We start from the raw sequence: 13,058 nt of genomic DNA, 5'->3' as shown, positions 1-13,058 counted from the left end.
AAAGAAGAGGTGCAAAGGAAATTTCATGAGAGGGATTTAGTGGGAAGGATACTTGTGGGACACATGGCATAGAGAGAGAGCCATTTGGCAAGTGCTGGGCTAGGAGGGAGGATTCTACAAGAGCTCAACAAAGGAGGCTGGATCTGAAAATTAAACACAGCAACAAAATTTTCCCATCTCGTGTTTTTCTCTCACCGACGGCTGTGTAAGAAAACAACGTACATTTTGATGGTCAATTTGCATAATGAAATCAATTCCAAAAGGATAATGTTTCCAAACTTGAAATGTATGTATCATAGGAAGTAACTCTTTTTCATACACATCATAATTAAGTTCAACAGCTTTCAATTCTCAAAGGATAATGGTTCCAAACTTGAAATTTGTGTATCATTGTAAGTAACTCTTTTTATACACATCATAATTAAGTTTAGCATCTTTCAAGTTGTCTACTTTCATATGCTACAACATGACCTTCCTACAAGAGATTTGCTCCAATACAACCTCCACTAGCGTTTGCTTGAACTACGAAGGGTTTTTGAAAATGTGGCATGGCTAGGACTGGAGCTGAAGCAAGAGCCCTTTTCAACTCTTAAAAAGTTTCCTTCTCTCTCTCTCTCTCTCTCTCTCTCTCTTTCCAAGGAATTGGAAACCTATTCCTGATAGTCATATTGTTGGAAGCTGTGTAGTCCACTCACATACGCTAAGATTCATCTAAAAATAGGAGAACTCGTCGACAGAAAGGAGAACTACTAGGTCTTATTAACACATTCATGAATATTTCTTGAACATTTTTTTGAATTCCGTCTTGTTGTGCTTTATTCACATTGTATGGAGGGTGTATTAGGTGGTATAGTCCCTGGAATTAGATCTATGGATAAATCCTCGGGTCTCTCAGGTGGTAAAGTCTTAGGCAAATCCATTAGAAAGCAATCACTATTTTCCTCTCAGGTTGGGGGAGTTGTTGAGAGGGGATAGGGAGGAGGAGAGGGATGGAGTCATGGGGAAGGAGGGGAGGAGGGAATCATGGGGAGTCTCACAAACTTCTTTTGCACATGCAAGGAGATAGTTGGTGGATGTTAGACCGAGACACCAACCTTCAGGCATGCCAGGTCAATAGGAGATCAGACATAGACCCCACGAGCACTTGTCCCATTAGGGGCACCCTCACTACAGCATCTTGGTGACAACCAGTCTCATGCCACCCCAGAGTATGCCTATAGAGAAGAGTCGAGAATGGTAGCAACTGATCGTAGACATGCTCTAGAGATACTAGGACTCTCGAGGGGACCCTAGTCGGTCCCATATAGAGCTCAAACTACTCATGACTATGAGGCCTTAGCTCACTTACTCTATTTTGCTTCCATGTTTTTGTGTGTAACACAGTTTGAATATTTTTTCTCATCAATATTGATAGTAACCAGTTTTGAAAGGAAAATATGTATGGACAGATGATTTATTTTTAGGAAATTTTGCATGAGAGAGTTGTAGACTTTCTAGTAGGCTAGAGTTTCGATACTTTCGTGATTCAACATTTCGATGAGGAAATAATGGCTTGGAGATAAGGAAAAAGCACTTTGGACAGCTTTTCGTGTTTGGGTTTACATGCAAGATTCTAAAACGTAGATTTGAGGCCCAAGATGATGGATTTTGGCAGAAAGTGACGATGACCAAAGTTGTAGGGAATCGAAAGATGATTCAAAGTCATACTATTGATTATCTCCAGATTCCATACTGTTTACGAGACATGGGCCTCAAACAGGCCTAATCTTCCAGTCTTTAAAAAAAAGAGAACTTGCCAAATCACAACGGTGGCCTGTTTATAAAAAGCAAGGGACTGATTTTGGGAAAAAGTAGGTTTACACTTTGGAAAGATAGATTCTCAAGAATCGGGATTCATTACAGGGGCATAGATTTTCGCTATAGTTCTACATGTGCAGATTTCGAGATTGTTTTTAGAGAAATAGATTTGTGACCGATATCGAGATTTGAGACCGAGGTTCCAAGGACCAAATTTGAGATTGAGATTGAGATTGTGATATCTACCTCCGACTATGATTGAGATTGAGATTGAGATTGAGATTGAGATTGAGATTGTGATTGTGATTGTGATTGTGATTGTGATTGTGATTGAGATACTGAAGGTAGGGCAATGGGGTGGCGGTGTGGTACATCCTTCTTCTTGCGGGAAGAGTTTCCTTGTAAAGGATTTTCTTTTGAATAAAGATTTTCTTTCTTCTCCAAAATTTGAATTGCTATTCTATGTGATATCTCGACTTCTGTGACTTGGGGCCTTCACAATCACCCACACTTGATTCACTCAACATGTCCTACTGACACATGGAGTCTTTTTTGTAGTTCCTAGGATCACCACTATTTTATTTTATATTTTGTGTTTGGGGGTGTGATAGACACCTCCAGTTCCTCCCATTGGGATTGTATTGTGACACGGACTTCCATCTCTTGCTCTCAGAGGGTCTTTTGGCCTTTCACAGACATTAGTAAACCTTTCTTTCTTTCCTTCATCTGGATGATGATGACTTTATCCAAGCACCATCATACTTCAGATCCACCTTTCTCATGCAGTACGGTTCACCATGTGCCAGCCTAGAACATCATCTCATAGGCTCTAGATCAAGGCAAGACACGAGATTGCAGCCACACACATTGTAGAGATCTAAGGCTCTGCACCCTATGTGACACTGCTTTCCATTTAGTTTGGATACAGAAGTCGCTAGTAGGGTTCCAATGGACGATTGCTCCAAATTACCTTGTTATGGCAGGTGAGTGGTGGAGGTGATTGGATGTTTTCATATGAAATTTCTTAGTGGCATGTGAATTGAGCATAAGTAGGTCTCATTGCTTTGAAGTAACTAGGCACGTTGAATGGGAAACATATTGTAAAAATATAAGACTCTGGATTTTCTGTTAAGTTTTTCCACTTATGAAGTTGAGATATGAATGGCATGGCAGATATCTTGCTCTCTTTTGACATTTTTGAGCCGAGGCAGATTTGTTGTTCTTCTTCCATATATTGATGATTGCACATGCACAGCCTTTGTAGCACATATTGGGGAGATGCATTCCTTTCTCAAGGGCACCTTTGTTTCCCTCTATATGTTTGTCTGTTTGTCATATGAATCAATACACTTTTTTTGATTTGCAGGCAGTATGTTACTTGAACAGCCATGACATTGATTTTTCTGGTGGCCTTTTCCATTTCAAAGAGGGTGTTCCAGCAACAGTGGTACCGTCAATAGGAGTATGTATAACTACAGAGACTTATTAAAATTATCCTCACCTCACCTTGTGATCTGTATCGTAGTCTTGTATCTATGAATGTGTTTCTTGGCCAGTTTTGGAAATGTTGCAATGCTGTTTCATGAAATATTGACCTGCTTTTCTGTATTTCTAAATTTGATGAGGATAGGGAACACATCTTATGTATACATTCACGGACTGAATTATAAAAGGGAGGGTGTAGGATGTTACAAATCTTCCTTACCTGTCCCAAATTTTGGAAAACGTCATCTGGAACACTGCAAAACAAGGTACTGGGACTAGCACACAAGCCAGCCAAACAACTACTCGCTACATGACAAGTTTGTAATATTTTCTCTCCCCCCCCCCCCGCGGTCCCCCCCCGCTCCACTCCTACTCCGACTTTCACCCGCAGCCCCCCATCCACTCTTACTGCTGTCTCGCCCTCCATCCACTCCTACTGCCCCTCGGCTGGGTGCTCCTCCTACTGCTGTCTCGCTCTTTATCCACTCCTACAGCCCCTCGCCCTCCATCCACTCCCATTCCCTCAGCTGGGTGCTCCTCCAACAACAGCCCTCCATCCCTCACACTGCTCCCCCCTCGTCAACTCCTACTACAGGTCCTAAAGTAGGCCCCCTCGTCACCCACCAGGTCACAATGGGAGGCTCTGCTATATAGCCTGGCCCACCTAGGGGGCCCTTTGTAGCACTTGCAAGAAAAAAAAAGAAATAATAGAGAATTAGTAGTTGCAATGGTGAAAGGGAAAGACAGAAGGACACTGACAAAGACAAACACAAGCTCAAGAAGGAAGACAAACATCAACTGGTACAGCTCAAACTCAAAGATGTCAATAAGCGCTTCAATCGGAGCGGGCTTGGAGTGGATAGCAGGGCGATCCATAAGGCCTCCGCAGCGATGAGATCTACTACAGCCTCAGTTACAGTAGCTGCAGCCACATCTACATCTACATTGAGGCGATACACACAGGTCCACATTACTCCACTTTCCTTTCACCTCTCCCTCTCAGTCAGCCATCTCTCCCACATCCTATTGGGATTATCTCATCCATGCGCCAGTCATTTCTCTTATACCCCATTGGGCTCCTCTCATCCATATCTCAGCCATCTGCATTTCTTACCCTGCTCGATCTGTCACCGCCTACCATCCTGCCCCACCCTCCTACTTTTGTACCTCAGCGTTTTCAGTTTTAGCTCGGTAGGGACCAGCTGATCCACCTGACACATGGAGGCCTTAGTCATAGAGGTGATCCCCCTCTCGCGCTTGTATACTGTGTTGAGCAGGCTGGTCTTATCCAAGGGCTCATACATGACATTTCGTAGCTCAAGGAGGAGTTCACCTCTTTCCATACAGTCCTAGGGAGCACGCCAATTCTAAGTGTCGTCGTTGCCACTCTGCGATGGAATCAGTTCAGCATTTCTTATGGGACTGCGCGAGGATCATTTGGAAAGGGATTGCTAGGATTTTCAGCACCTTTTCCCGTCACACTTTCTTCATGAACTAGGCTTTGATTGCTTGGCTTCCCCTTTCAGGTCCGCATGTATTTTACGAGAGGCATGACTCTTCTTCGGCTTTCTCAGTTAGACGGCACTTAGTAGTGTCGTGCCCTCTGGATGATGTACCAGCCCTACCTTTCAGAGCGGTACATGCTTCAGTGGATTCCTCCTGGGAGATTCTGGCAAGCATTTCAGCATGGCATATCTGGAGAGCTAGATGCACAGAGGCTCTAGACCATTCCCAAGTCCACCCCTCCCTTACCTTGGCTAGTATTTGGACATATACTATACATACCTCAGACTACCTCTACTACTCAGACCCTAGCAGATATCTGGAGCACGATCATTCACACGCTCAAGGGTCAGTGGGATCAGATACAGGGAGAGTCCCGAGCAGGGAAGGAAAAGAGACGACGTTTCCTTCGCGACTGGGATCACCGGGAGTTATTCTTTCAGCACTCCACTCAGAGTCTTCAGTGGCATTACGCCCCTCCACCGTGGCTGTTTGTCCACTCCCCGATGATTATGCCCTAGGAGGCTTGTATTTAGCTTTTTGACTTCTCGGGCTGAATCTGTTTTGTGATTACAGCCCGCTGGCCTTCAGGCCTTCTTGTACTCTCGCTTTCAAGTAATATAACTAGCACTACTTTTTGCGCAAAAAAATATACTATACATACATTGATGACCACTTGGATGACCATACATGGATCCTCTAGAGTGGCTTCCGCTAGTAGGGCTACGTTTCTTAGGGAATGGAGAAGCTCCCCTTTCTTCTCAGGGTCCTTTACAAGATTGTGGTGGAAGTTTCAGCCTCAGCCTTGGATTTTTCCTATTTCATTTTGAGGGTGAGTTTTTTTGGCTTTTTATTTCATGCTCTGCATGTTGTGTTTCTAATTTGAGCTTGCTCTCATGGGTTTTATTCATATTTAATAGAAGTCTTTTTCATTAAAAAGAAAAAAAACCCTAGCCCCTATCTTAGCGAAGCTTTCCAACGAAGCAGTTTGCATCGGTGTCCCACACACTTGGACACTTAACGCCATCACTTTGATACACAAGGCAGGTGATCCCATGAGCTTGAAAAACTACAGAACCATTAGGATTGGACATGCCATGTCCAAGATCTATGCATTAGTACTTGACGCAAAGGTTAGCTTGGTTGCAGAGCTTCGGGATTTTCATAGCCATGGGACAGGCAGGCTTCAGGATAGGTCACGGACCATGGATCATATACTTACTCTCAAGGAGGTTATAAAGGAGGCTAGGGCACGGAGACAAAGGGTCTACTGTTGCTTTGTGGATTTCCGCAAGTCGTTTGACACAGTGGTAAGAGCCCAACTCATCAAAGATTTACAGGAGTTCCGTGACAACCATGAGGTCACCTGGGCAGTGAGAGTGTCTCAAATCAGGTTTGGATGGGTGCAAGGTGGATAGAGGAGATCAGGAGTACCATTGGGGTTAAACAAGTTTGTCCATAATCACCAACCTTGTTCGGCCTCTACATAGATGAGCTTGAGACCTTTATTGGGACCCTAGGAGAGGCTGCTTGTTCCCTAGCAGGATCCTTGCTCCAAATTCTCCTGTACACAGATGACGTTGTCTTACTCTCTTCCTCAGTAGAGGGTCTCCGATGACACTTAGATGCACACCATAATCTTTTGTGAGACACATGATTTGAAGGTCAACCTTGAACCAAGGTCATGGTCTTCAACACATCCCGTGCAGCCATGCACAGAGAACATTTCACCCTAGGAGGGTTGTCAGTGGAGGTAGTTGCATCCTACACATACTTGGAGGTCCTTTTTTCCGGCCCCGATCTTCATGATGCGACCAGCACTACACAGCCCTGACCGAGCAGGGTATGCCGCATTGGCCAGACTTGAGTGTCAGAGCTTCCACTCTCCTTCCAGGACCCCTAAACCTAAACCCTCCTCTTCGACTCTTTGGTTCGTCCAGCAGGTATGTATGTCCTTTCCTACCCAGATCAGAGATGCTTGGCAGCCTTCATTCATGAGGCTGTCCGACATAGGGAGTCTTTGCTCTGGACACGTAGGCGTGATCAGGGTACCTAGTCAGACTCCTCTGAGAGCACGATCAATGAGTTCTTCTGCGAGATAGCACCGATGAGTAGGACTTATGGAGATGACGGATGTGAGGACCCGAGTTAGAGATACGACAGACTTGCCAGCAATTGAGGAACATATCATATTAGGAGACCTTTCCTCTATGACCCACATGCATGACAGTGGTGCTTGTTCGCCTTAGGGCCACAGCCAGGAGACCATAGTAGGCCACGCACACCGACGGGCAGCACAAGCTTTATGCCACCATAGAAGCCTCACAAAGTGACGCCCCTTCTCGGGACCAATGCCTCACCTCGGAGAGCTTTCCTCTCTATGTATTGATGCCATTATAGTGATGTTTATGGTTATGATCATGATTATCGGCTTTCTTTTTCGTACTCATCATGCCCGCCTAGCGGCTCCACCCCTTAGATCCTTCAGTTTCTTTTAGTCTCATAGACCCTTTGGTCTTCCTAAAACTTTTAATAAAATTTCTTTCCTTCTCTCCGTTGAATCCCCTCCGCTACCCCCTGGCTACCCCCCCGCTACCCCCTCGCTACCCCCGCTACCCCTCCGCTACCCCCTTGCTACCCCCTCGCTAGCCCTCCGCTACCCCTCGCTGAATCCCCCCTGCTACCCCCTCGCTGAACCCCCTCCGCTACCCCCTCGCCGCTACCCCCTCGCTACCCCCTCGCCACCCCTCCGCTACCCCCTCGCTACCCCCTCGCTGCTACCCCCTCCGCTACCCCCTCGCTAGCCCCTCGCTACCCCTCGCTCAGCTTTTTCTTAATTATTAAAAAAAAAAAAACGCTTGCAGCTGCCCCCCCCCTCCCCCCCTTTTTTTTTCTTCCAACAGCTCCGACCTCCTGCAATCCCTTCTTTGCCCGCTACTGCCTCCCCCATAATGAAGGGAACAGGGGGATGAGGACAGGAGACTAGGCGGGAGACCCTTCGGTCCAAATTTGCATACACGTGGAGATGGGAAAGGGGAACGGTGGCAAGGGGAAAACACAAAAGCAACTCAGTCTGGAGGACTTCAACAAACGCAGCAACCGGAGCGGTTTGACAGTGGACAGCACTGCGGCCCAGAAGAAAGGGGCCCACCCAAAGCCCATGCCGCTCACCACATCCTCGACCTCTATGGTTACCACCACTATTTCACCACCATCATCCGCCTCATCATCTACGCCACCTCTCTCCTCCCCCTTTCCTGCATCATCATCACAGGTCTCCTCTCCAGTAGCCTCACTATTGGCCCCACCGGCCACGGCTCCACAATACTTTCCCCTCGTATCACCTCTACCTCTCAGTCAGCCACCCTTCATCACCTCATCAGGCCTCGCTACTCCTACATACCACTCCCCTACCCAGATCATGCTGTCCCCACCCTCAGTACAACCTCAGCAGCCCACCTTCATTCCAACCCCTCTCGAGATCCAGTTCCCACCTGGACCAGGACATCTTAGGCCCCCACCAGATGATTGGGACTCCCTATTGGCTGAGATACACAGCATCCGGGCCCGTCAGGCAGAGCTGACACATTACACCCAGGAGCAGGCCGGATACACCCAGGAGTAGACCCGCATTATACACGAGTAGGGCACCCTTATCCAGGGACTCAGACACGACATCACATAGCTTCGAAGGAGCTCGGGACCCTTAGAGCAGCGCCTAGAGGGACCCCAGTCACAGAGATGGAGGCATAGATAGGCACGATACAGTCGACTATAGCAGAGACGACTAGATGGGTGGACGTGGTAAAACGGGAGCCCGCAAAGGCAACCGTTTCAGTTGCCATACAGGAGCAGCAGCAGAGGGCTTCGAAGGCCCTCAACATCCGGATAGGAGGGTGTTGGGATATCTCAAGGTGTATGCCTCAGGCACACCTTATGTTTCTATGTGTGAGTGCTAGAGGCACAGTTAGGTGCCCACAAGCACAGTTAGGTGGTGGAAAAGCCACATAGGATGATTGAGTGAATCTAGGAGCAGATTGAGGAGATGATTGAGGAGCTTTGAGGTCATCAGTGATGTCAAATACCTTGTATGAGGTGCCTACTTAAGGACCTCTTTCTTCTTCATTCTATAAGCAAGTATTCTGAATTTGTGTCAACTCTACTCTTTCCTTTCAGTGTTCCAACATGGTATCAGAGCCCTTTGATCCCCCTTGAGCCCATTTCTGCCACATCATCATCTTCTTCTTCATCTTCTTCTTCTCCATTTTCCTCTTTCTTCCCAAAATCTTTGAGAGCTTGGTTCTCCATCTACAAACAGCCATTGCCCAAACCCTCTGAGCTGGAAACTCCTCTAGTATGGGCGAACTTCCACCTACAAGCAATTGAAGAAAAAACGTCTGTGGTGGCTGCCATTCTCCAAACAGCGAATTTCTTCTGTTGCTCAATACTCCCTGCATACTCCGCCATTGCCTGAGCCCTCTTAGGAGTAGATGGGCGACCTCAAGACGAAGATTTTGAGCCATTTTTCAAGTCATTTGGTTCAGTAACGAGGGAGAAATCGTCAAAACTCAGTTTCAGCCTGTAGCAACTCTCCCGGGCAAAAGTGCGCACCATTTCGTCCAACCTCTGTGCTGGACCTTCTCTGGTATATGAGCTTTCTTTTGCTTCAGAAAGCCCTCTTTTCCTTGCTTTGAAGAGTGAGCTACAAGCCCTCCAAGTTCAGCTTTTCATTTTTGACAGTTTTGGACAAGTTTTGAAGATGATGCTACATAAAATGCTACTCTAGCATTTCTGGTCTTTTGAAGTTTTCAATAACTTCATTACAAGTGTTGCTTCAGTTTTGCTTTGATTTGCTAGACCTGGTTGTGATTGGAAAGTGTTTATTTCATCCACTTCTATGAAGCATGTAAAAGGAAGCATCATTGTTTGAAATCTAGTCACTACTATTTGCTACATTAAATGCTTATATTTTGAAGCATTTCAGTTGTTATTCTAAGCCCTGTAAGAGAGAAGACACTACCCAATACTTGGGTTAGAGCCTCTCATGGCTTGCTTATGCAAAATATGTGAAAGCCAAAACATAAAGCAATGTCTTGTTATGCTACAAAGGATGAAAATGCCAACCTGACTTCCTTGTTGAAGATTGCCAAAACAATGGTTGCCAAAAAGGAAGCAACTACAGAGATCTACCCTCTCATAGAACTTTTATTTAACTCCAAGTACAAGAAAAAGATGAAGGTCAGATACTTAAGATATGCTTCTCTACACAACTATGGAGATGACAAGATAATTGTTCTCTTGAAGGATATGACTTTCAGATCCACTTGTTCTATCATAGTACCATCTTATAAGGCACTAGACACTGCCCATGTGGTAAGACCTTGCCTTGACATGGATATTTTGCCTCCACAAGATGAGGCATCCCATGAAGATTATGCATTTTAAAACATCTCTATGTATGCTCCAGATCTCTCTTTTATGTCAAGGTACTCAGCCTGGATAGTCCTCCAAAATGAATGAAAATAAACTATTGTGTTTTGTGTGTTTTGTAAACACCTCTGGTCACCTTATGATGTAGGCCATGTGTATGTTTTGTTCCATGGTACCTCCTACAGACATTGTGTGCATGTACATGTAGGGGAGATAACCATTGGAAGGTATGTTTGTATCCCTTTCTGTTTACCTTACACCCAAGGGAACCCTTGCTAGCATGAGAACCTAGCCATAGATTTATCCTTGACCACCATGAGATGGCATGAGAAACTATGAGACTAGATGTATCCTTGACATAGCCTGAGGCATTTCCTTGAGGGGGGGTTTGTTGGGATATCTCAAGGTGTATGCCTCAGGCACACCTTATGTTTCTATGTGTGAGTGCTAGAGGCACAGTTAGGTGCCCACAAGCACAGTTAGGTGGTGGAAAAGCCACATAGGATGATTGAGTGAATCTAGGAGCAGATTGAGGAGATGATTGAGGAGCTTTGAGGTCATCAGTGATGTCAAATACCTTGTATGAGGTGCCTACTTAAGGACCTCTTTCTTCTTCATTCTATAAGCAAGTATTCTGAATTTGTGTCAACTCTACTCTTTCCTTTCAGTGTTCCAACAGAGGGATCACCCGAGACAGCACCATCATCACTACGACGCCCATGGAGGAGGCGATCACCTTTGTGACCACCACCATGGGAGTCCTGGACCATGGCATAGAGGGAGCATGGTGTGTTGGGAGAGATCCCAACCGAGAGCAGCCCCTAGTCATTCGCTTCAGAGATTCACATGCTCGACTAGCGACGCTCCGACGCCGAGCCACTCTACGAGAGCATCCCACCCTATCCATGGACGAGGATTTGACACCACTACAGATTGAGAAGTGACGAGTTCTTCTGCAGTAGTGGGATGTTGCCCGCAAGGAGGAAAAATGGGCCGTGGTCCGAGATGGTAGGTTGTTGACCGGCACCTGTCGGGCTCCCACCCGTACCCCCTAGGAGGACGGGGCCTATGAGACTCAGGTTTTCGAGACCCTAGCTTGCACCATTTGGAACTGTAATGGTACCTTATGGTCAGACCTAGGGAACTTCTTGGAGTCTTATACAGGACAAGACATAGTCTTTTACACGGAGATACACCAGAGCCCAGAGCGTCCACTACCGATAGTCAGTGGCTACACATGGGAGTCAGCCTTCAGGGATGAGACGAGGGATACAGGAGGATTCCGAGGATCAGGCGGGGTCGCAGTATTGTACAGGTCTTCCCTCGCTGGAGCCATCTCCATTGAGAGGAAGGACGCACACTCTCGATTCATGTGGATCCGGATCCGACGCACAGACACCCGTGACCTTTTCATAGTAATATGCTACTTCCCGCTAGACACATCCCACTTCGCCAGAGTGGCACGAGAGGAGGGTGAGACATCGCCATATGCACCCTTACATCAGGATATCCCAGACCTTTCAGCCTGCGGGGAAGTTCTCCTTGTTGGGGACTTCAACGCCAGGACAAGCACACGCCAGGCACCACTCCTGAACTTTCGAGACGACTCTATCATGCTACCAGACATGGACCTAGATGGAGCAGGTATGACCAAGACCTCATCGGACCCACATGGGCCTGTTACACCATATGGACACGCGCTCCTTGATCTGGGCAGGATGCATGATCTCATCATCTACAATGGGCTTGACCTATGGCCCTCCTCAGGTGGTTTTACTTGCTTCCCACGCAGGGGGGGAGGACTAGCGATGCAAGCACTGAGTAGGGGATACACCTCACTGGCTCGGCTAAAGAGACAATGCTTCCACTTCCACTTCCAGGACCCTCGGACCAAGGCTCTTCTCTTTGACTCCTTGGTCCGATCAGCCGGTATGTATGGCAGCCCTTGTTGGAGGCCTGACATGTCAGAGATAGAGTGGACACGGGTGGAGCGCCTGCAAATCCTCATGCTCTCACGGATGATCCGGGGGAAACCGTCTGTACCACATCACATCATTTAGGCCGAGTTGGGTGCTTCTCCACTCCAGCTAGATGCAGCCTTTCAGACCATCACATATCTACGCCGGGTTAGATCATATGGGGACTGCACATCAGGGAGACAGAGGTTGCCATGGTTGGCTCTCGATTCCTCCATGAGGTTGGCAGCAGAGGGAGACAAGCGATGCTGGTATGCACGGACTCACAGATGGTTTGTGAGACTAGGGTTTCACATCGATAGGATACCTCCTTTTCAGTACAGTTTAGATGCCCCTCCAATACTCCCACCCACCATTCTGATCGGGCCACAGATCAGACTTAGGATTCAGCACGGATGATGATGCTCGTTTCAGTAGCTCCACCCTTACTGTGATTTGTATAAGGTTTTCTTTCAGTCTCATAGACCCATCGGTCTTCCGAAGACTCTATTAAAATTTCTCTCTCTCTCTCTCTCTCTCTCTCTTGGACAGAAGAGTCTGACATGCGTTGAGGATTGCCTTTGGGCAGATGCGGGTCTCATCCCATCAGTTGAGGATTGAGACAGGGAGAGTAGCACGTATACCTAGAGAGCAGTGGACCTGCACGCTATGCACACTAGGAGTGGTTGAGACATAGGAACACTTTCTTTGCACTTGCCCAGCCTACTATGAGATTCGAGGGCAATACCACTGCCTCTATCAAGATGGGAGTGGCTTCGGCCCAGTATCACGATTGATCCTTTTCCATGACGAGGTCTGCATTGGGCTCTATCTGCTTGAGATGCGCCGACACAGGAGGTGATCACACCACAGGATGCAGAGGCTGAC

General features: G+C 46.9%; 1 protein-coding gene across 3 annotated transcripts in view; it reads left to right on the top strand.

Annotated features, from left to right (window-relative positions):
• LOC147896312 (2-oxoglutarate (2OG) and Fe(II)-dependent oxygenase superfamily protein) overlaps positions 1-13,058 on the top strand; it is a 69,461-nt gene that overhangs the window by 36,815 nt on the left and 19,588 nt on the right. For 2 of the 3 annotated variants that reach the window (XM_087382749.1, XM_087382750.1), the window contains exon 5: positions 3,164-3,259. The exons of the other annotated variant lie outside the window; for it this stretch is intronic. In XM_087382749.1, the coding sequence (XP_087238875.1) occupies positions 3,164-3,259 (96 nt within the window). The remainder of the gene's footprint in view (positions 1-3,163; positions 3,260-13,058) is intronic. 3 annotated transcript variants of the gene reach the window in all.

This window comes from Dipteris shenzhenensis, chromosome 12 (assembly GCF_047967505.1).
Source record: "Dipteris shenzhenensis isolate YYH24624 ecotype China chromosome 12, Dip_SZ_1.0, whole genome shotgun sequence".
NCBI lineage: Eukaryota > Viridiplantae > Streptophyta > Polypodiopsida > Gleicheniales > Dipteridaceae > Dipteris > Dipteris shenzhenensis.
The sequence above is the reverse complement of the archived record's forward strand: the minus strand, read 5'-3'. Positions and strand labels throughout refer to the sequence as shown.